The sequence below is a fragment of the Halichoeres trimaculatus genome, unplaced genomic scaffold (genome assembly GCF_033239565.1).
Source record: "Halichoeres trimaculatus isolate MK-OKI-2021-1 unplaced genomic scaffold, fHalTri1.1 fHalTri1_scaffold_22, whole genome shotgun sequence".
NCBI lineage: Eukaryota > Metazoa > Chordata > Actinopteri > Labriformes > Labridae > Halichoeres > Halichoeres trimaculatus.
Genome location: NW_027437200.1, coordinates 11,141,419 through 11,166,759, shown reverse-complemented (window position 1 = coordinate 11,166,759; position 25,341 = coordinate 11,141,419). Strand labels below are relative to the sequence as shown.

The window sequence follows — 25,341 nt, the reverse complement described above, 5'->3', positions numbered from 1 at the left end:
TTTTGATTTGGAAAAAGCTGCTGCTTCAGGAAGCAAGTAGATTCAAAGTGAGACATTTGTGTGACTTCTGTCATGATATCACTCTTAAAATGTGAATTGAAGCCAATCTATGAACGCAGCCACATTGGAAATGACTCAGGCTTTGAGCTTTCTTTCTAACAGGTACAGGGTGCCAGTCAGTCACATGATCTAAGCTGTCTCTGATTGGACAATCAACAACACAAATCAAACCAGCGTTTTAGTCCTGTGCCATTTTTAACCAGGCTGTAAATATGCTTTTTCATGCCGTAATAGTCTGTTTTTGGTTTTTTTTTTGGATTGGTGTTTATGTGAATTCTGTTTTTTTCTGCAGCCAGCCTCAAATGGATTGAAAGGCTTCATATTTCTTAACTAGATGTTGCCCTTTGGAAGCAGCTCATCTTGGTCACGTTCAGGAACAAAACTGGAACATACATATCATCAGAGCAGTTTGCTTTGAGAGTTAGACACTGAGACAGAGTGGATTGTGGGGGAAATGATGAGCATCTCTTGGTGCTATCCTCATCTATTCTCAGCAAGGTCTCCCTTGAGTTTTTTTGTTCTCTTGGCAGCTCTTATGCAAGGTAGAAACCTTTAGCATGCCATCATGTCTGATTTCTAGACAGCACGTATTACATCTGCTGCCAAGAAATATTCTTTGAACTTGAGTGGGAACATCATGGCAGATGACCAAACTCCCTCCCTTCATCAGTACATTTTGGCTGAGCTCATCTAAAAACACCATCCCTTTACTTTGAGCTAACACCAGTCGTTCAAGGAGTGTTGAGTGCCGTCTCATTAAAGTTCATCTGTTCCTTTACAGCCAACAGAAGAGTTTTTTTGTGGTATTGAAAGCGTGGCATTTTAGAGAGTGGGGGAAAACATGAACATTATTCTGCTCCAAATAACCACTTACCACCTATTTGTACAAGCACTCACCTTTGCAAAGGCCTGTGTTTATGTAGCCTGGTCACGCTTGAGCTTCCTGCGCACTCACAAAGGGATGAAAGCAGCGGCTAATTTGTCCATATTTAACAAGGCGAATTGTGGGCAGGTAAATTGTTGTTTTCAGTCCAATTTTTCTCTTAGAGAGCGGTGGTAGAACAGAGAGTTTAATTATTGTTTTCTTTTAGGATTTTCTTTGAAGTCTGCTTAAAAAGCGGTGTGGGCAGTCTGGAGAGGAAACGGTTGCGGAGATTTTCTCTCTCTGCCGTCGTTGACACACAGGGGATACATGTAACAATCATTTGCACTGACAAGCCATATGCTATTCCTTCTGTCAGGCTTCACACCAGCCAGAGGGCATCGCAGGGGTGTTGACACAGACTTAATGTAAACCTGGGTTACTCACATTCTCAGACAAACAATAACAAAATGGTTGATTTCACATGTTGTGTGGCATAATGACTGTTTCGACTTTCACTTTCACTCACACCATGTCTGAATCAGAAAGCTCCTCAGAAAAACAAAAAATACAGCACAGCTTTTGATGCAGGCACATCCCAGTAAACCAAAACAACACATTTGTCTCATGTGTGAGCACGTTATGGATTTAAACTTGTCTTTTGAGCTAAAGCTGGCAGCTTTTGGGAATTTTACAAGGGAAAACCACACACTTTAAATGAACTGTGATCTGTGACTGTTCTCTTAAATCTTTGGAGAAGACTCAAGGTTCAGAGTACAAAGAAGCAGAAAATGTTACAACTTATGTGATCTCTCTGAGCTGCCGTACATCTCCCCTTAGAGCGACTCATCCCTCCATCTGTGAGTCATGACAGGTTCCTCATCAGCCAATCCTCCTTTTTCTTCCTCCTGATGCGTTTCCTTTAACTGTTTTTCCGAGAAAATGGGGAACATGGAACTTTCTTTCCCTCCTTAAGGGTTTTCCTTACACAGAGGTGGACTTCACATAAATTATATATCAGAGTTTCTCACACACATGAAGAAAAGTTCTTATAATGTACAATTAGAAACACTGGATATGGTAGTAGTTTTCACTTCACTTTCTTCTTCAGAGTTGTCGAGTCCAGTTGTCCTTCATTCTGATTGGTCCATCCATTGTCTTGTTAGTGTTGTCCTGACTTTACATCTTTGCTTGTCCTCAACTTTAGGGTGTAAACAGTGTACCTCACAATGTGTAGTGCACAATACTTCTTAAAAGCAGGAAAACAACTGTCTCTTGGTGGACTTGTTATGTGTTTCTCCATTCAAATATGAGATTTCCTCCATTTGTTAATCCAACATCTTGATCATGTACAGTACAGTCAATCCTTCAAGCAACTTTGTCTTTGTCTCCATATCTTAATACAATATTCATAAGTCTCTTTTTTTTTACAATTGCACGGTAACAACATCAACACGTGAACACGCCATTGAAAAGTTTAGAAAAAATTGGGGAGGGTGTTTTCCCTTCACAAGGCTGCTGATTAGCATGAAATGGAAGGGAGTGGGGATTGGCCCATTTAAAAAGAGGGTTGTGGCGACTACAGCGATTCATTATCACAACTTTGAGACAGTTTCTACAGGGACGGGTTATCGTGAAGCAGGAAGGAAGGAGCGAGGAGTGTGTTCAGTCTGAAAGGTGGTATGAGTGTGTGTGTGTGAGACTTCTTGTTGTGTGGAGTTATGGTTTTGCACAGTGTATTTAAGATGAGGAGGAAAAAAGATCAAGACAAAAAAAAGTTGTCAGTATTTATCTTGCTCATTTTGTTCACATGTTGGTGCGTGTTCCTCCGCTGCAGATTCACCTGAGGGCCCCAAATCGTGTGTTTGTGTGTGTACAATTGGGGGTAATGAGTTTAAAGTAACAACTCTTCGTCAGATTCAGACAGAGCTCAGTGGGTTTCATGGGAGGATCCATTTTTCCCATCCAGTGAAGACGGAGAGAGCAAGAGAGGGGAGGTGGTCCAGATTATTTTTGCCATCTATCCTTTTCTCTCTAACTTTATGCAGACTGTTTTTTTAGGTTTGTAGTCTTGAGCTTCCTCTTTAACCCTTTTCTCGATTCTTCCGCCGCCGCTGTCTGATTGGCTAACAGCTCTCCTTGCTGTTTATATCTTCTGCTCTTCTTGTCTTTGTTTGGCAGTAAACTGGAACTTCATGAAAACATCCTTTATAACTTGTTTCGCAACTTCACAGTCCAAGCTTTATTTCTTCTTAAAGTAGACTCCTTCGTATTTGTCATCACTGTATAAAAATAACTTTTGATAAATAGGTGATTTTGAGATTTTATACTATATTGATCCTTTTAATAAAATAAAATAAATTAAAAAGAGAAGTTTATCTGATACACTGGAATAGTTTTAACTTAAAAATACAGATAAAGAAATAAAGATCAAACTTTGTACTAAAATAATCTATCCATGTAGATCCACCTCCTCTTTCGGTGTTTCCTTGTTTCATCTATTTTTGAAAACTCCTCCTTCCTTCCCTCTTCTTCCTCATCCTGTTGGCAGTGTCTCTCCCCCTCTGCTCTCCTCTCCATTTAAAACCCTGGTATATGGCAGTAGGCCTCCAGTGAAGCCAGCAGGATGTAAATCAACCACATGGAGACGAACAGCAGCGACGTTATCACCTTGCAAGTCCGCGGTCCTCCCAGCTCGCCACCTGCCACTGACGCTCGTCGCCGGTACAGCAGAACAAGCACACACAGCACAGCCAGGATGGTGAAGAGGGTGACGGAGAAGGCCAGGTTACCCGGGTCCACCTTGAACGTCTTGCCCTTGGAGCGCCAGGCGACTGCGGCGATGGTCCATGCCACTCCTATGCCGAGGAATACGTTGACGGCATTGGAGCCGGTGACGTTGCCAATGGAGGCGTCGGCGTACTGATCCTGGATGGCAGCAACCTTACTGGCAAATGTGTCTGGAAGAGAAAGGCAGACATTTTTAGAGCAAGTCTTCAAATTGGTTTAATGGTTTTAATGTGACTGTCATTCACACAACCACCCACATTTTGTACTCACACAAATACTTAACGGCAGCAGAAGAGAACATCAGAAACTCAGAACTTCTTAAAAGCCAGAATAAGATGTACTTGGTTTTATCAAATATAGGCTGGGTCTCTTTTTTTTTTGAGTGACACATGTGCAAGTGTAAATGCAGCAACAAGAACAATAAAATAAAACGCACTTTTTCGCTTTATTTAGCTGTGTTTTTGTGTGAAAGTAACGCGCTGAAAATTCTCTAAATAAAGCGTGAATGCAGACCGATATCAGTTTTTATCGGAGGGAGTCCGTTTATTTGTGTTTTTGGTCAAGTAAAATATGGCCCCGTCTGAGTGCAGAGGAAACCAGCAGAGGAGCAGGGAGGGGGTGTTTGATGTGAGCGCTCTGGGCTTCTGCTGCACAAAATCACTGCTGCAGGGGTAATTTCTGCCCTAAACCTTGTGAAAGGACCCAACTTGTTCCATCCCGGAGTACCACTTTAAAGATGCTATGAGGAGGATCTGTTAAATTGGAATGCCCTGCCACCTTCTGGCCAGGAGTCTCACACACACTGTCGTAACAATGAGACTCTGTACCTGGTGTTACGTAGTTGGTGCAGGTGCGTGGAGCTAGAGGCTAATCCGAGAATAGCAGCTCAGCATAAAAGAGAAAACAGACCAAGAGGGACTTTCCACACAACAGTTTTATCACAAAAATTAAACGTGAGCCATATAGCCAGGTCTCCACGGCACTGAGTTCACTCTACATACATAAAAAGTTAAAACATAGATGTCAAAACTTCACCAACATGTCACTGCTGAAAAATGCTCTGCTCCGTTGGCCAGGAACGCAGTCTCTGAACATATATGTAAACACAGCAAAATAAAGAAAGGTGGCACCACCTAGTGGTAGCACTTGGCCCTGCTGCAGTACATCACAGTGGGACTGTTGCACACGTTTCTTTTTTGGAACTAATTTTCTTTGTTCAAGACAACGTAAAGTATATATTAGTACAGTTATGTAGTGCTGTTGTTTGAAGCGTGACAACAAGCAAATGTTGTAAGTTTGTACTGTACGTCAGTAGCCTGCTTTATATTGCGCTAATAGCAGCCAGGGGCTCCGACGTATTCGTAGGCTAACGTGTCAGCAAGCAAACTGTACAGTAGTTTAGTAACCGTCCATATGTAGCACTGACAGCTCGATTCTGTAAGACAAGAAGTCTGTAATGTGTAACGTTAGTGAATCCCGGTGATATACTGCCAGTCATCTACCAATCAGAGCTAACGTAACCTCACTCTTCATTTTGCTGACAGACCACTGCAGAATAGCTGCTGACTGTGGGTTGGAATGAACATTATCACAAACAGTTTAGCTCCTGTGTTAGCCTTTAGCTTCGGCTGTATCACTCTCCTGTTTAGCTTTCTTCTGCTCTTCTGTTCTTTTTTGTCTGACATTTAGGCTCCTGTATCCACCATCACTACAAAATTAATCACAGAAATCGTTTCCAGCAGAGAAAAAACAGATCTCTCTTCTCACCTCTAAAATTTGTCAGCGTGGTGTTGTCAAAGAGACTTGGTTGTGTTGTCAATCAATCCAGTCTTGCTTGACCCAATTGGGAAGATACAAAAGAAGCTAGGAAGTAGCATTTCGAAATAACCTACATTGGGCTGATAATCTCATTTTAAGGTATGGATTAGGATATATCTAGAAGGGAGACTTTTTCAAGATCACTGTCAAACTTTAATGCACTCTCACCGCCTCTAAATTCGGGAAGACATAGCAAAAACCCAGTAAAGCTTTCATAATGTTTTTCTCTTCAGTACAGGTAACTTACCAGAAAAAAAACAAACACATCTTCATAGTTTCCTGTTTAAGAAGCAAAAAAATGATCTAAACATGGTGAGTTTTCTCTCATGAGCACTTAAAGATCGAGCATTTCATGTTTAATCCAGGCTAAACCCCCCATTGATTGGATGCTTTTTTTCTATATTTACATCCTAATCAGAGGGACAGCAGCAGTAAATGATACAAATGCTGTGGGTATATGTGACTGAAGCTGTTTGGTGCTCAAACCGTTGGAAGAATTGGGTAAAATATGCTGAGATTAGAGCACCAGGGCTGCCAGTTGTTAAACCCCTGTCTTAGCTTATTTCTATTTTTAGACATGCTGGTGAGATGAGCCTCAATACTTATTTGTGTGTGAGCTAGATTTGTTAAAATTCATATCCCAGCGTGTGAAAAAATCCTCTAAACTTTCCTGAGGGGCGTTAGTTGTAATCCTGTTTGTAACAGACCACACAAAAAGAAAAGTTTGTGTTTGTTTACATGCGGGGGAATAAGGGTTTGTGATGAAACTGCACATTTACTGCTGCTACTGATACACACAGGCCTGTTGCAAAATGCTGGCAATACAGTCGATGACAAAATGATGAGATTTATTGCATCATATGCAGGAATCGGCAACTTTGTTAGTGTCTCTTTCCTGTTTGTGACCTCCTTAAAGACTAAATTAGGGGTTTAAAAACATCATGTTAACAGTTTTGTGTAATTCCAGGCCTTTGAATTGTTATAATTATTGGTTTTTCTACATCAAGCAAACCTGGCCTTTTCCACAGTGTCACAGAATAGGAAGTGGAAAGCAGACCAAGAGTGTAATTACTGGACTGCACATTTACAATTTTTACAACCTTTTTGTGACCAGTGACCCTCCCCTCTCTCCTCGGCCCCTGGCTAATTTTCCTTCAGCCAGCCTTGCTCAGCACATGAAACCAATCTGTCTCCTAAACCAAGCCCTAAAATGTCAATTTAAATGTGCATTACAAGGAGTAATGACTGCTATGGTTCGGCTTCCAGTAGCCTAAAATTGCTTTGGCATGAGTGATTTGTCATTAATAAATGTTTGGGGAGCAGTAACCTCCATCAAATGAGACAAAATTGCAATGTTTGCTGTTAGCATGGATAAAAGATGGAACATAATTTTGACAGTTTCTTCTGTAGTAAGCAGTTCTGAACACATTTGCCCACAAGCCTTCACTGGACCGGGCTGGCAAACATGCACCGAAAGCATCTTCAGTATGACACAAATCAAAAGTCAAGACCTCCTCAGTTCTTTTTTAGAGAGTTCATCTCTGAAGGATTTGAGGGAGTGTTGCAGAACTATTTGAGTATCAAACCACAGTGCTACTCAAATGGTTCACATGGTTACAAATGAGCTCCATAAAACCCTTTAACAGCCTGAAACATTCAGCAGTTCACAGCATTCAATTCAAGCCGATCAGCTTCTGCCCTCTAATTGCCTGAATCTGCAAATCTGGTGTAAGTGGATGGATAATCCTCCAGTGAGTCTCCACTGAAAGAAAACAGAAATGCTTTTATTAATCTGTAGGAGGGAAGGCTATGAGGCAGAAAGTAGGAAACAAGAGAGGAGATGAATGCTGCTAACAGGCTTGAGGGCGATCAGACTCTCGCTCACACACACACACTCACACACACAGAAGAGAGCACACACACTCCCTGAGAAAGATATAATGACCTATGGGATGTGCTGCATCCAAGCTTGCATCACCTTGTCAGAGAACACACACTTTTTTTTTACTCCCACAACACACACACACCTTTGGTAGCACAGCACCCTAGGAATGATGGATGAGACAATAGTGAAAACATAACAGCCAATAAGAGAAGAGCAGAGAGGGAGGGAGCGTGGTAACAGCGAGTCAGAATAACAAATTGACCGGGATGGGGCAGAAGAGCAAGTTTAGGAGATAAGTGAGGACAGAGTGTGAGGAAAGAGCAGACAAGGGAATAAGAGAGAGGAGAGAGAAAATAATGAAAATGAATCAAAATCAAAAAGAAAAAGGATCCAGAGTGTAAAGATAGTATGAGAAACAACAGCAATAGCAACAATAGCAAAAAAACAAAGCCATTGTGTTTTCGTGACAGGGGCAATGCTGCTAACAGTGATCAAATCTGCATTAATTTCTTCCAAATGTAATCCTCTCTATAACATAGCTGCTGAGGAAACTGATTCAAACTCTACATTCCTGAGACTGAACTGCAAGCCATCAAAGTTAGCGCCTGCTAGAGTCGCAGAGAAGCTGTTTCTATAAATCATATGAAGGGGCAACAATAAAGTGGCTGACGAGAGGATGAGGAAGGGAATTGAATTAAGGCCCTGGGACAACATGTCCTCTGCAGGCGGGGTACGCTGGAGGCTGTGAAGGAGCTACCGTTTGCTTTACAATTCAATTTTGATTCTCAGGCTGTTTGCTGCGGGCGGCTGTTATTACAATCAGATAGAGGAGGGAGGATCAGACCTCCTTCTTTTTAGGTGTCATATCTGAAATGTGGGTACTGTTTCTTTTTATTTAGGAGAGGGGCTTGGAGTATGGCTAAAGAAATTCTTGGATACTAACATTTTTCTAACATTCCATGCCCTACAAACGATTACTCAAAATACCTTAATGAGTACTAGACAATTATCATTTTTAAACTAGAAACAAAAAGGAAAAAAAAAGGACTGTTGGACACAAACCTCTAGACTGGAACTATAGACTTTACATACATCTTTTTCAACTCTCATAGCTGTTGATGGTGGCTTGTACTCCTCGACTAGCTTTGACTGGCTCGACAAACACCGTCAGCTCTCTGAGGACTTCTCCTTCATCAAAACTATGGACAAAAAGTCTCAACATTATCATTACTGTAACATCCTAAGTAAGTATAACATTTTGGATTTTGATAGTTATCAAATATTTATGGATGCTTGCCTCATTTTTAAAGTTTTAAATGGACTTGCTCCTCCTCCCTTAAGGGATTTTAAAGGTAAAAAACTAGTGATGGAGTAAATACCAGAGCATTGACCAGAGGAGACTGTAACACACAATGGCGTAGGACTAAATTTGGCCAATTGGTGGGGTCAATCAGAGGCTCACAAACTTGGAACACACTGCCAGTCCACGTCAGGAACTGTGGCACCTCCTCAGCCTTTAAAACAGCTCTGAAATGTTGGTTAAAAACCAACCAAAAATGCTCACACTAAATCATCCTTATTCAGTTTTTTAAAATATTTTGAGGACTCTCAAACTTTGTGAGAATGATTTAATGTGTTATTGTAACTACATGTTGTTGGTGTAATGTCTGTGTGTATGTTCTGTTTCGCTTGTATGTGTCTATGTTAACTGTCCTTACCTGCCTTAGGACTGCGGATGTAAACTAGCTATTGTGCTAACTCTGGCATATTTACATTGAAGCTTTTGCTGATATGTTGATTAATATGCATTGTCCTAATTTAAATAAATAAATAAATAAAAAATCACAACAGCGTGCGCTAACATGGCCAGCAAAAGCTGTGATGTGAGACTGCCTGTTTTCTGTCTCTGCTGTTTTCTCCTTGTGCATCAAACTAGTATTTTTATGGAATGCAAACATCTTGCTCTGCTAATTAACATCATCATTTTTGTCAGAGTGCTCCCAGACATCACTTCTCTCGACTGAGATGTTGCAGGTGTAGCAGACAGTTCTGTATTTGTTATGCTTTTGCTTTTGGTGTTTTTAGATAGCTGCTGTATCTGCCATAAAACAGTTGTTTGTGCCAAAATCTGGCTCGTTGTGCTGAAGCCGTGGCTGGAGAAGTCATACGTTTGTGTCCTGTTCATTATTTTCCTATCTCCTGAACCCAGTTGCACAGAAACAAAAAGGTGGGTCACACATGTAACGCTGTATGAGTTCAAGTTCAGTAACCAAAAGCAGCGGTTGCACAGGTGCATGAGTAACATAATGTTACCAAGTAATGGAGTAAAAGCTTGAATATCTCGAGTTGATGGTTCAATAGTTCTGGATGAAATTCTGGAAAAGTTACCCCCACATTGGCAGTTCTTTCTCATCACTGTTGCCAAACCAGCTAATGGTGGATTCAGTTTGGTCTCTTTCAACAACATTACAGAAGGTACAACCTGAAAGCTTGAAAGAGGTTACTCAACACAATTCACCACATCATCTCACCTGGCACTGATGTCCCCAGTGCGACAAACACCACAGCAGTCACCGAGTCCTTCAGTCCTATCGTGCAGCCAAAATGTGACGCCAGGTCCCCGGTGACGGCCGTCAGGACACCGATGAGTGATATGGAAACAATGAAGCACGCCCAGCCGTTCCAGTACTCTGTTGGCGGCACAAAGGCGAACAGAACCTTCCAGAAGACGGTGAGGAAGTGCATGATGTAGTCAAAACAGGACGGCAGCCTCTCCTCGCCACTCTCCTCCTCGTCGTCATCTCCTTTAGGTACATCCGAAGATTGTAATAGTTTAAGAAAAACAGAAATCGAGAACAGACAATTAATAAAAGAACCAAGAAATAGATAAAACAAATAGAAATTTGAGTAGAAAGTGTTATCTAAAGTTTTCACAGAAAATAAACAAAAACTCACTTCTAGGGATACAGTTTGGAATGAAAAAAGGGAATTTCAGGAGCATTTATTTTTCTGCCTCCTATATCCAGCAAATTTAAGGGGATAAAGTTGTTCTCTTAGGAGAATTTCAGTAAACAGTTAGTGTGTATTTTATTTTGAAGGGGTGTACAAGGAGAGCATCCAGATCCATGCAGTACTGTAAAAGGCTTGGATGGTTTTGCAAAGTTGAGTATAAGTTTCATATCATGGTTGACCGCTCAGTCTTTGACCACATCAGCAACACAGTGTCATAGAAAGTAGCATCCTGCATTGACTATGGAAAACTATGAGAAAAGGCTGGCTGATAGTCTGTTTGTTATCAGTTGTTGAGTCCAAATTACTACTTCTTTTATTTCAAGCTGCTGGCTCGCCATCTGATATCCCCATCTCATTATTTTACATAACGGTTAATTAAAGCTTTTTCTTACATCATTTTTCTCATAAAATTAAAGCTCCAGGAACATAAAAATTCAACTTTTATGTGACGCGGTTATACACGTTGTTATACAATTTAGGTTCAAATAAATTGTAAATTTATGATCTTCATCCTGTGAATTTTGTTTATTTTTTACTGTTTTGTTTTCAAATTTTTATTTTTCAACTGTGACTGTATTATACTCAGCTGTTTATTTTCATAAATCCATTACTTTGATGTTTTTCTGCTTATTCTCAAAAGTTCTTTTCCTGTAACTCTATGATTTTTATGTCATGAAACTGTGACTTTTATTAACGTTCAAAACTATTTTATTTCTTCTTAATGTTGTCCCAAAAGTTTATAGACGTTTAACTTACTCAAGGACAAAAAGAAGTTCTCAAAAAAAAAAAAAAAAAAATTTGGGAAAAAAGTAATCCTAACAGATTTTGAGTTATAAGCCTTTTTGCTAATGCTAATGGGATAGTTAGAGAGCTCAATCAACCGTACTTTGACAACTGAAGAGGTATGACTTGGTGGTTTTTGGCAAAAACAACTTCTTCCAACTCTACAAACTATCAACAGATGTAGCTTCAGCATGCTGAGGATGGCACATACCACGCTTTGTTTGACTTCTACCTGAGGAGACTGATTACACCAGCTGCTCTGACAGAGCCAGGTGATGATTACTTTAGAGTAGAAAAGGGACTAGAGCTTAACAGGAACCCTGGCTCCGTCCAAAGGTTTTACCTGCCAACACCTCCAGTTTCCAGCCATAATGCTAAAGCATGCTAAGTGGCTGTAGCGTCACAGTTGGAATATAGATTAGAAAACAGTTTTAGTAGTATTGGCAAGGATGGATAAAAATGTCGACCCTCTGAGTTCTCTTACAGGAAGACTTATAAATAGTGTCATCAAAAATAGCCTTATTTAGTGTATATAGGCCCATCAAAGCCTGGACAGAAACACTACAGTCAGACTGGATGAAGTCATAGAAAGGTACAAAATAAAACGCTGATGTGAACATTCAACTTCTGAAAGTTTTCATCATCCATCATCGTTTCAAAACGCTGTCAAGAGAGAAGTCAAGCAAAGCCACTTTACATAACTCAAAATGACTTATGTCCCCTGTTTGTGTGTGTGTGTGTGTGTGTGTGTGTGTGTGTGTGTGTGTGTGTTTGTTTGTTACCTGCACTGACAGTAACAGCACTGACAAACTGCTCCCTCCAGCTGCTGCTTCCCACCACCAAGGCCAAGTTTGTCTTCTTGATCAACTTATCCACCGTATTCTACACATACACAACCACCCATAAACAGACACATCAACACACATTCACACAAAAGCAAACATGCAGAAAAAGAGCAGAATAGGAAAGAAAGAACCCTCAAGATGTTAATCCAGAAACAGCCACACAGGCGCAGAAAGGTTAAAGTGATATTTTCAGACCACTCGAATTAGATCCCGTCTTGAAAGATAGATTTGAAAATTCACCATTTCCTGACACAGAAAGTTTGACATACAGGATGTGCTAATAAATACAACGCTGCAAGATCCAGAAGGGAAGATAGTGGTAGAAGAAGAGAAAAAAAGCTTTGCATGCACAGAAGAACTGAAAGTTATGAAAGATTTAAAACCTGTTTAGATCGCCAGAGAAGCTCATCTACTGCTCTCTACTCAGGCACACACACAAACACATGAAAAATGACACAGACAGACAAATGAGCAAATGAAATGTCCAACAAAAGTACAAATAAATAAATGAATAAATGGAACATAAAGCAAAAACGTGAAAAAAATCTGAATAAGACTGAATAAAAAATCTCAAAATTATTGACGCTTGTGGGCTGGTTTACTGGTGCTGGACACCACGCAGCAACTTTCTTTCTCTGAAGTTTGTTGTGGGCTGGAAAAAATGACAGCTTGAATACATTATTTGTTGCCTATTTACAAATCTACCATCCAAATGACAGCCTCTCATTAGAGAGTCCATTACATGTTAACAAAATGAATAATTCATCCTCTGAACCAGAGCAGCTGATGCTCATATTAAATAATTTTAGATCAAATTTGCATTTGAGGTCATTTTTTAAGATCTTTATCCTAGTAACTTCATTGCTACTGAAGTGGTGCTTATCACAAGACTTTAAATCTAACTAATAAGCTAATAACTCTTATTGAAGAGCTTCTGCAGTACAGATTGTGAAAGAATGACGACATGAACATGCTGCTGTGAATGAAGGTGAGGATTCTGATGAGGATCCACATACTAACACACTCACCTTAAACTCGTAGGACTCTTCTATGACCACCTCTACTTGTGTGTGTTCACCCAGACTGGGACAGCCCATTTTGGCCACTTCTTCCTCTTCTGCTCCAACAACTGGTTTGTTCTCATTGGAGTCACCTGGAGAGAAACCAACAGGTCAGTAATCTACAACGGTTGATATACAAATACGAATAGACAAAGGACAAATTCAAAGAACCAATTCGAAGCCTTTTATTTTAAAACTGGGTCATATCCACCTTACCTTTAAATCAGTAACTTTCTCCTGAACCTTATGCAACTTTTTTATACGTAACCATGTGTTTCTGGATTGTGTTTTGACGTGGTTGACAGGTAAAGGTCACCAATGCCAGGTGTAATTACAACAAAAGATACAACACATCTTCAGAAACCTGAGAGCTAGCCTAATGGCTTTCAGGCATATCATGCAACGATTACCTTTACTCACTGCGTAGATCTCTTTTACTCAATGACCTTTTGCACTAACCCTTCAGCCATCAAACACTATTTATACAACCTGTGATAATGCCTGATTGAAAGGAGCTGTCATCATTATAATCTGACTAAAAAGCATTGTAAACAGATTTTTAAAGATTTCTTTGTATGGATGACGTGTCTGATGTGTTGTGTGAATAATCAGCTCAGACAATGTACGTCACTCTGCTGTATTAAAACCATGACGACCAGGGCATTAAAAGGTGAGTTTTCTGCTTCATTAAAGAAAATTGCTCTAAGCTTTTTTGTAATGACGGCATCACAAATCTTGAACTTCATTTCCAGGTATCCAAGAGACTGAACAAGTTTCAGAATGTTTATAAGGGATAAAAGAATGTTTGAGATGATCTGAACATATTATCACTGAAATAGAAGTTTTTTTATGGTCGGGTATTAATGTGATGTATTTTGTTAAACTGTTTGTGAAGTATGCTAGTTTGTGTTGTTTTGAATTTTTAGTTAAATATGATTATGGGTCTGACAAATTGTTTCAATTTTATTTCATAAAGTTAGGATTTTTAGCATTTTAAAAAGTACTTTGAGTTTGATGTGCAATATGGTCTGTCTGTTGTTCTGTCTGTCTGTTGACTGCTGGAAAAAAATTCAGTTCAATTCAGTTCAATTCAATTCAATTCAATTCAATTCAATTCAGTTCAGTTCAGTTCAGTTCAATTCAGTTCGGTTCAATTCAATTCAATTCAATTCAATTCAATTCAATTCAATTCAATTCAATTCAATTCAATTCATTTCAATTCAATTCAATTCAATTCAGTACAGTCCAGTTCAGTACAGTTCAGAACATTTCATTTCATTTCATTTCAATTCATTTCAATTCAGTTCAGTTCAGTTCAGTTCAGTTCAGTTCAGTTCAGTTCAGTTCAGTTCAGTTCAGTTCAACTCAATTCAATTCAGTTTATTTCAATTCAGTTCAGTTCAGTTCAGTTCAGTTCAAATGAGTTCAACCCAATTTAATTCAGTTCAATCCAGTTCAATTCAATTCAACCCACCCTTATCTCTTGGTTACCACTGCTTTCCTTCTTCATAAGGTCCTAACAAAGGGGGTCTGTCGTGCCCAGAATCACAGTGGACACCTTTTCAAAGATTCTCCACAACGCTTGCATTATACAACATTTAATTCCTCATTTATGTTTACGTTAATAAACCTTTTTAATGCTATGACGATGTAGGGTTCTTGCTAGTGAAATAACCCTTAATGTAGATTTTACTTAGTGTAAGACATTTTTTCCACTTTTACAACAGAGCCAGAAACTTACAGGACATTCTTCTCATTATAAACAGACAGAAAAAACTTTTATATCCATCAGTCTGATTGGGTCATAAACTCAATACAAACCAAAAATTCTACTTTCTTGCCAACAGAGTAACCTGTAATGAATAATTCACATCTTTTACATTCAAACTCGAAAGATGTGTCAATCAGGTTTCATTCACTGAAAATTGTGACTAAAGCCCTGTTTTCTGCTTATACTGAAGTATATTTTATAACCTTCAAAGCTGCACAACCTGAAATAACATTTGTTGGAAAATTCCAGGGATAACATAAGAGAAAACTTGAATTATAAGAGATCCTTTATCTGTTTTTTTTTTCAGAGGCAGAGTATTTCGCAATGGAATCACAAATATCTCAGATAAATACTCAGATATAACAGCTGTAGAATTTAAAATCAAATCCAAATAAACAAATGGCTCTGTAAGTGTCAGAGATCAATATCACTGCTGGACAAACTAAAACGCTTGTTAGTTAGTTGAAAAAATGTTTGCAGATCTTGCATTAGAGCTGGAGGGCTTCTAGTTTCTAGTTAGATTGGATGTTTAATTTCTCTACACAGGGTTTCTAATACTCTCACACAGCTGTTGAGATTCAGATCCCTTCAAAGCTGCATCCATCTGCTTTCACACCAACAACAATGTGTTTAACTTTCTATTCTCCCTCAGGTATTTAAACATCTCCTTTTTTAATTTACTAATTTTTATTCATTAAAGTCCTGCATAACATTGGAACTGGATACGTATCATGTAACATTTTTAATTTGACTTAAGGCAACAGCAGCATCAGTTGTTGTAACATTTTGCTGTGGTGTTTTTTTTAATAACATGCGTATGGAGTCGTTAAAGTCTGAATGTAAATTCGAGCATTCAAACACTGATGCTCCACAGGGGAAATCCAAGCTTTTCTATGTTATTAAAAATATGAATCCCCTGAGGATTTAACATCTCTGCTATGGAACAACTCCTCTATCTTTCTACACCCGCCCACCCCCATTCATACTGAACATCTCCACAGCTCCTCTCCACACACACTGACAGCCATTAATTGAGTCAGCTGGTATCAGGGTGGAGCAGCTGTAATTGAAATGCACTGCGCTGTATGGGATACACTGTATGTGTTGCTGGGTGTATGTATGGTATAAATATCCACTCGCTGTGTGACAGTGTTATAAAACCCACTCCAGCTTCTGTATAATGAAACATGCTGCGGGCTACTGGCTCCCTATGACTGACATCTGGAGTGTGGACCACAGAGGGATTCTGTCAACATCTCAGTATAGAGGATGTGCAATGATGTGCTCAGGTATAAAACAGGAGTGAGACCCTGTGGTGTGTAAGGAGTGAATGATCTTAGGTGTGTGATACAAGCACATGTAGGATGAGTCAAATTCCATAACAAGGCATATCCGGGCTGAACGAAAGAAAGGGTTTTGCTAATTAATCCACCATGTTTTCTTTTTTTTAGTGACACATGAAAAAAAATTATCCCAGATGCACCCCATTAGTAAATGAATGCACAGATAGATAAAATGCGTTTTGATTATTCTGATGACATCTTAACAGTTGGACGAATCTGGATTCATGAGGCATCACCTTCATTAGCAGATCCAGTTTCCCGCTGTAAAACCTTCAAAAATACTTCTCCTGCACCACTCACGCTGTATTGAAAGTTGCTTTTTCAATGATGTGCAGAAATACCTGCTCTTTGCAGTTACGCTCAAACTATTTAACCCTGGGATGCAGAAGGCCAAGTGGTCTACGTCACGCCCTATGAGGTTTAGACTTGGGTGGGTGGTTCAAGTCCAGCCTGTGGCTCATTTCCCATGTCTCTCCCCACTCTTGCACCCTTTCCTACTCTTTCCACTTTTCTTTGTGTCTCCTGTCTTAAGAAAGGCATGAAAAGCCCCACAAAAGGAACTCAAAATATTCGATCAGATTTTCTGTGGGGTTCAAGTGAGCACCTGCGATCCCCTAATTTATATATTTGTTTTCTTTTTGATGGGTACATATTTAGTGCCTTATTATGGGCTTACTATTGATAGGATGTTTGATGCTCATCAGGAGTGGAGCCGGGATTTCAGTTTTGGGTGGGCCAGACAACTCACAAATGTTTGTAGATCATTAATTTTATATATATAAAAAAAGACTGACAATATTGTTGCTTTGTGAGGTTTTGAAGCAGATTTGGTTGCTTTTGTCACCTCTAATTGCTTTTTTTATAACTCCTTTTTTGCATCAGATGGATGATTCAACTATATATATATATATATATATATATATATATATATATATATATATATATATATATATATATATATATATATATATATATATATATATATATATATATATATATATATATATATATATATATATATATATATATATAAAGTAAGAAAAGTTAAGGATGAGCTTAGGACCTTTGGGCACACCCAAAATGCTGCTCCTGCGCTGCATGCTGCTTTTATCTGAAAACCTACTTAATGTGTTTTGTCTAAAGCACACCTGATGCAACTAATAAAGCTCTTTTGAGTTGCACCAACACCTGATTCACAAATGTGTCCTCTCATAAACAGTTATCTTCAGGGGACTGAATAATTGTAAGACTTGAGTCATGTTATGCTGTTTGAATGTTTCCTGTTTGATATGTTTATCATAAACATGGACAAATTTTTCACCAACAAACCTAATTTCAAATACGTTGAGTTGTTCTCAGTGAATCTGTACACCACCTCATTACTCTATATGCAATCTGTGTTGGAAGAAGAGCTGGATGTGGAAATGCCTGACAAAATATAGGGAGGAGCAGTTAAAAGGGCATGTTCCTCCTCCATTTGCTTTTTGCCCAGTAATGAATGCATACAAACCTGCAATCAAAGAGCAAGACCGAATTCAGTAACAAAAAGTGTGTCAAAATGAATTTAAATGAGCCAAAGAGAATGTCTCCCTCAAGTGAAATGTCACCCTGAAAGTTACTCCACACTGTCTTTCTCTTAATCATATAAACTTTCCATGCTATGGAAATGTATTAGAACAGAAAGGTCGAAACAGAACAAGCAGCAGGAACTTCTCATTGATTGCTGAAACTTTTGCCTTAAGTTACCTGACAGGGATTAGCTTTCTTCTCGCTGTAATGAGCTCTTTGAAATTTCAGCCCAAGCTTCCTACATTTATAACAAGTTGAAAGGCTTTGATGTTATAGTTCTACATTAACTGTGTGAATTCATAATGAAGGATAATAAAGTGCAGAGCTTCGACTGAGGGAGGAACCTGATCATCACAGCTAATAGGGACAAAAGAAAAGTTTTTCTCTGCTTGTATTTTGTAGTCAACTTCAAACAATTATTTTCAAAGTGTCAACGTTCAGAGGAGCTTCCTGCCAATTAATATTCATTTCATAGTAAATCTAATCTTCCTGATTCCACAACTTTGTACTGAGTCATGTTCTGGTTACCTTGTATAAATCTGCTTTTTGGTCCAAATCCAGCAAACTTAACACCACTGAATTGCAAAGAAACACAAGACACTTATTTTCTTTTCAGGTTTGTACCTCAAGAGTAAGCCAGGGATAAGCTGAGAGTTAAGCCTCTTTGTTTGAACGAACTTCCAAACAGGCATTACTCAGGTCTCCTAAAGGGTGATTATGATTGAAATAATGTTCGTCTGGCCAGTCAGTGGAAAGACAGTGCCCTGGAGGACTGGGAGGAGTGGGGGAGGCGTATCAAAGGAAAAAGCTTACATATACAGACTTGGCAACAAAGACAGGTGAGGTTGTAAAGTCAGGGTTTTTCCAGTAGACAAAGGATGATCAGGGTTTATAGCACAATCATTTAACTCACTACTGGGGGAATTGGAAGTGCATGGACAGAACTTGCAAAAGAAAGTAAAGGGAAGTGTCAGATGAAGCAGTTAGGACAAGTCAGTGGATCTGGATAGGCAGAAGTAATTTAGGTTTGAGCCAAAACCAAACTTGAAGGAAGATTTTTATTGGCTCTTTGGTTTTGTTCTTGCTCTTCTCTCTTCTCACCCTTCATGAAAGTTGGAGATTAGAGCCAGGGATGGATTCTAGTTCCTCACCCGTCTTACTACAGACTCTTCCTCAAGCTGTGTTTGAGGTGGTGGGGGCCACAGGAGGCCATGTGTGGGGACAGGTAGTACCAGCTTGCCTGTACAGAGCCTGGATCTGTTGAATGTGAAGACACTGTTTGTGTTGCGTTGGTGAATCAAGGTGTCCTGACGGTGAATATAATGGATGATGGCAACGAGCATGGAGAGGGGTTACCCCTGATCCCAAGGCTAACTGTTGTGAGCCTGATCTCACCAAGCGGCAACCTCCGGTCTAAGAATATGAGACAATGCGGAAGTGCTAAAATCTGCTGTTTCTCGAGTGTCCGTTTGAGGCTGGCTCCGGAAGTAACGAAAGTCCCATACACACCAAGCCACAAAAGTCATTTTGATGGCAGAATTTAACCTTGTTACAGCCTCGTTCAAAAATGTCTCCTGTCTGAATCACTTGTTCCACTTTTGGCACACACTGTATGGGGGGTGAATGTTTTTCTAACTCCAGAATTCAGAGGATATTAAGATTGTGAGCTCACCTCACATGACTGATGAGGGCCTTATAGCTGTACTCGAAGCCCCCATCACTTCCACTATGGCCCCTATAGCTGGTTAGCTTCAAAAGTCTGTTTCAAAAACAGACGGGTGACGTCGGGGGGGACTTTGTCCATTAATTACTCAGTCAATGAATCTAACCAAACATCAGTGGGGGGTTGCCCACTTGAAAACCCCAGTGATGTACTGGCTCCTGCTGCCCATCTGTTCTATCTCAGGTTTTGGGGGGCATTGGGGCTATGTGGTAGACACTGAAACTTCAGTAGAGAGCGTAAGTACCATAGACTGTATAAAACATGGACGTAGTCTTGCAGACATCACCCGTCTGTTTCTGAAAGAGAAAATGAAGCACATCGGCTATAGCGGCCATATTGGTAGTGGCAAGGGCTTCGCCTACAGCCATAGGGCGCCTGTCGGTCACGTGACCCTCAGCTGTGCCTCTTATTGGGGGAGCTCGCGATCTTAATCTTAATATCCTCCGAACGGCCGAGTTAGAAAAAAATCCACCTCCCATACAGTGGGAGCTGGTAGTAAAATTAGCGACTCAGACAGGAGATGTTTTTGTACCAGGCTGTAAATAGGTTAATTTCTGCTTTAAAACAGCTTTTTTTGGCTTGGTGTGTATGTGACTTCCACTTCTACCAGAGCCAGCCTGAAGCGCTGAACGCTCCAGAAACAGCAGATTTTAGCACTTCCAAATTGTCTCATATTCCCAGACTTGGAGGTTGCCGATTGGTAAGTACAGTGAAACTGAGGCCCCGTTTCCACGACAGCATTTCATCTGAAAACGATACAACACTGTGAAAACGCAGTGAAAAAAATCTGCTTTTACACGGAAACGCCGATGGACTGAAAACGCTGTAGTAAGCATGCCAGGCCTGTAGGTGGTGCTATAACTGTCTTGTCTAGAAGCAGCTTTTGGGAGATCTCTACCGAAGTAGAGTTGAGCGGGAATACTAAGTTAAAAATTGGAGCAACAGATGCTCATTTTGTTGAAAGACAGTCAGCAGATACAGCAGATTGAGCAGCACAAGCACATCATGGTAGTTCTCTACTATCGTAAGAACAATACTGTTGTCCTGTTGAATACGCGCAAGTGGAGTGTGACGTCAGCGTTTCCACTTAAAACGCCGGCTTACTGTTTACACGACAACAGTCTCGGGAGCATTTCAGAAAAACCCCACTCAGGAGGCTGTTTTCAAAAGTTTGCATTTCAGGTCGGCTGAAACGCCGTTTCTGTGTAAACCCGAGGCTGAAACTCAATAAAACTTTTGCGTTTCAGCCTAAAACCGTTGTCATGTAAACAGCCCCTGAGTCTCACGATAAACATGCAAGCAAAAAAAAGGAGATTAAATAAATAAATTAATAAAAAAGCTCTGCAGTCCTTTTGCAGATCGGGTTTGCTGCTTTCTGTTTCATACAGGTTTAGTATGTTCTGCAGTCTCCTGAGTATTGTGTTACACTGTAAACAAAGAAATGTGTGAAAAAGAAGCAAGTTTCCACACAAATGCTAAGACATTTGTAGCTGGCTACACAAGTTTGCTTTGGTCTCCAAGAGGCATCTAACTTAGTCAGGAGATAAGTAAAAAGATCTGAACAGACCAAAGACTGTATGTAGAAATTAAATCAAATAAAAATAGCTTATGGCGTTTCTGGCACTTTATGCTGTTATGAAAAAAAGGTGTTGCTTCAAGATCAACCTGAGTCCAAAATGAAGTCTTTATTTTGGAAGCTTCACACCTTTGTTGCTCTCATCCTGTCGGTAAAAGTGAGGTGTGAAAGAGTCCTGAGACTCTTGAGGTATAAAAACTCTGTTTAGCACTTCTTCCTGGTTTACATTTCCTCTTCTCAACGTAACAGCCACAAACATGTAAACTGCTCATATAAAAACACTCACCATGTTTCTGCCCTATCTCCAACAGAACAGGCTCCCCCAGCTCGATGGTGAAGGCCTTGTTCTTCTCATACTCCTCATCGTCAATTATCTTCACCTCGATGATCTTCCTGTTACAAAAAAGAAAAGGGTTAGAGTCAGTGAGTGCATTCTTGGTAATTAACCTTTTCAGTTTTATGCTCTCCCTCATGGTAAGAAGTCTATTAAAACGTGAGGGTTCTCACCCTGTCAGGCTGTGATCAGACAGGAGGTCAGTTTCACTGCTCAGCTACAAAGAGCCGCTGCATGGGTGAGGACAGCTATGTGATCCTAATTACGAGGACCATTGTCTTAACAAATGTGTAACAACACAAGAAAGATGACCAAATGTAGAGTTCTCAGACAATATGTGGATGCCTAATTCCCCCAGACTTTAATACGCTTTTCCAGCTGACAGTGATGCAATTTACCACACAGCTACAGTCTGAGCCAGTTTTAATAAGAAGCCACCGGGGGCTAGGCCTGAAATGTAGCTTTCTGATGTTTGATTGGCTGTGAATTGTGTGAATTGCAATAACACCTTTGCTACAACATAAAAAATAAAAACTCATGGTTGGTCCAGCTCATCTTTCTTGTTTATTGTTGTTCAGTGGGTGTTGCATTGGTTTTCGGTCTCTTGGACTGTTTCACCTGGATTACATGATGTTTATTTCACTGAACCAGTTTCTGACAGACAGTGAGGAAGCAGCAGAGTGAATTTTCCACCTGGTTGTGCCACCTAGACTTGTGACTCTGACATATTGGCTCTGGTTTGAGAGCGAAAAAACAGGAAGGAGAGGATGAAAGTGTGAAAAAGTGAAACCTGTTCATTTAAATGTGTAAAAGCAGTGGGGAAAAAACACTCAAAGTACCATTCAGTGGGGGAAAAGCGAGAGAAGAAGATAGAGGAATATTACCTCTTACCTCTATGTATATAAGGCTATAATTGTCACAGCAGCTTTTTTTAATACTTCTGGTCAACTAACTACGCAAATTTTAAGTTAAATATACTCTTAACTGTGGTCGATGAAACTACTGTATGTGTCAAAAGAAATACACTGCAGAACCTAATTAAACTCTGGCAAATGATTCATTGGCTGACCGGACCCTGACTTGCCAAGATTTCAGATTCTAAGATTTAGTCGTTTTATTTTTTAATGCATTTTTTTTTTTTCAAACTTTAGTTTTGGGTGTATCTTAAATTAAGAACGAAAATTTTGTTTTTGTACTGAAAACAAAGCTTGATCTTTGAATTAAGTAAGAACTGTTAAATAAGATAAATTTCTTCTCTGATCAAAATTAAAAAATAAAAAAAAAATAAAATCCAGAATCACTTTCAAAGGTAACACATATTATATAGTTTGAAAATACGTTTTAGACTCAGACCTGTACAAATACATGAAGAAAAAATTATGGAAGTGACACCACACAAACCAAACCACAACTCCTGGAACAGTCACACATCCTAAGACCCGTTTTTATGTGCAATAATAACCTGATATTTTTTGTCACAAACACACTTTTGTTGCATCAGAAATAAACATCTTACCATAATATTATGTCATTTTTACCTAAATTAGAGACTTTTTTGTACCTGGGCATTTATGCGCCAAAATTAAGATAAAGAAAAATACAGAATCAGGAGTTGTTGTGTGTATATTTGACTTGTTATTGCATTCCTGCCAACATTCAGACTTTAACAAAGCGAGAGAGCTCTGGCACTGACAGCATCTACACTTGTGAATGTACTTGAAAACATTTTTAAACTACCCTGGTTAGGATGTAAATATGAAAGAAACACTGTGAAGTAAGTCAGGGACACTATCTTTAATCCATATTTTCAGCTCACTTTAGCTCAACCAACCAGAGGGTAACTGTTTGATAAGTTCTTCTAGAGGCAGATTATAGTGAGTTCAGATAACAAAATCACAGTCTGATTATCAGAATAAGAAGTTTTCATCTCCATCTGGCTGAAATGGACGCATCCTTCCAAAACAACATAACATTTGCTGGTCAATCTGTCACCAGAATAATTGAAAACAGAATGTGCCATTGCTGGGTTTAGCAATTAAATTCTCACTCGGAGAGATAAGGAGGATGGATGAAGGAAAAAAACAGGGTTAAGTGATTTAAAACAGTTGGAATGAGACCTATGAAGAATTATTAGGTGAGAGGCGAGGCAGTGAGAGGCTGCAAAGGGGGTATGTTTGGAATAGACTCTGCTGAGAGATTTACAACAACACACACTCAGTTTACTCAGAGGGACCAAAGTACACACTCAGACATACACATTTAGGGATAACATTGTACCCAGCAGGTAAAACACACACTGATCAAACTGCACTACATATAAACAGTGAAGGGCACACATCTTGTTTACATATTACAAGTTACACGCATTAGACATACAAGGGTTTGTATAAACAGACATTCAGCAACCCCATGTGCTCAAACAATTCAGTTTACTGCACACACACACACACACACACACACACACACACACACACACACACACACACACACACACACACACACACACACACACACACACACACACACACACACACACTCACAGAAAAATGAAGCATGCTCCTGGTTAACGCAAATGTATTCATTAATTTAGCCAATTTACACACACAAGACACATGCACACACACACACTCACACACACTCACACACACTGTAGTGCTTTCATTATTCATAGTTGGTGCTGGTTGTAGCAGCACTCCCATCTGTGCTCTCCCCTCTCCATCTATATCCCAGCCTGATGCTTTCTATTTTTTACCCTCTTTCCCATCGTTCTCCTCCACCATGGCCTCTCCTCACACATTAATTTCTGTGAACAGATTTTTAATGCCAATACTGAAAATGCAGAGCTTAATGCAACCCTGACACCAACTTGTTTCAGCTGACCACTATCAAAGCTTTCTTTAATCCCCGTTAGGGATGGGTACTGAATTAGGTACTTTTATAGGTACCGACCAAATTATTTCAAAAGTACCAGGTACTGATTCAGGTAAAATCAAAAGGTACCATGTTTAGTTACCTAAACACATCCTTGAGACTGTGAGGGAGTGGAAGACTAGGCGATTTTCAATACAGAACATGAACACAGCATTGCAAGTTTATATATCAAAAAATTAAATATGTTAAACTGAAAAACATCTATATTTTATTATTAAACAAATTGATATTTTTACCACATCAACACAAAAAAGTATCAAAAACTGGTACCGTTGAGTACCGATATCGTTTCAAATGTCAAACGTACCCATCCTTAATCCCTGTAAACAGAAATTAGCAGATTGAAACTTGCTGCGGACATCCATCTCTTTGCTACAATTTCATTCTCAAGTCTTACTTGATAATTTGAACTGGAAACAAAATCCCACCTGAATAATTTCTGTTTGCACCTTAAGTCTTGGAAAATTAGCCGTTGCTCCCAGAGTCTTAATTGTCAGACAGTAGAAATAGAGTGCCTGGTTTCTTTTAATTAAATCCATCCATGTATTCCATTCATAAACATCTAATTTCTCTCAGGGTGAGTGGAGGAAATATTGCTTTCAAGCCTTAAGTTTCTATTACACACTTCTTACACAGGAAAACATCTATTATCAGAGTAATCAACAAGGTTTTTAACAGCTTCCTTGCCAAGTCAGCAGCAGCGGGTGGCTCAAATATACGACACTTCAAAGAAACATTTGATCCTGGGGACTGACAATGGCTGTCGAAGGCCTAGTTTGCCTCTTTTGATTGAATAATAAAGGTTTTTGAAGCCCTTGCTTTTGATGCAAAGTGATGGTTCATTTGAGTGAATTTGAAATTAGAAAACATTTTCTCACACAAACAAAAAAATGCCATGAATGCACTTGCAGTTCTCAGTCTAGAGCAGCTGAAGTGTCCACCTTGTTCATTAAGCTGCATATGAGATGTTGATGCTGC

General features: G+C 39.5%; 1 protein-coding gene across 1 annotated transcript in view; it reads right to left on the bottom strand.

The window, feature by feature from the left end:
• Positions 1-305: 305 nt before the first annotated feature.
• Positions 306-25,341, bottom strand: part of slc8a4b (solute carrier family 8 member 4b) — a 159,806-nt gene continuing 134,770 nt past the window's right edge. The window contains exons 13-17 of the mRNA XM_074661905.1: positions 21,385-21,491; positions 13,084-13,208; positions 11,993-12,092; positions 9,947-10,219; positions 306-3,882 (exon numbers count right to left, since the gene is read on the bottom strand). Coding sequence (XP_074518006.1) covers positions 3,503-3,882; positions 9,947-10,219; positions 11,993-12,092; positions 13,084-13,208; positions 21,385-21,491 — 985 coding nt within the window. The 3' untranslated portion in view covers positions 306-3,502. The remainder of the gene's footprint in view (positions 3,883-9,946; positions 10,220-11,992; positions 12,093-13,083; positions 13,209-21,384; positions 21,492-25,341) is intronic.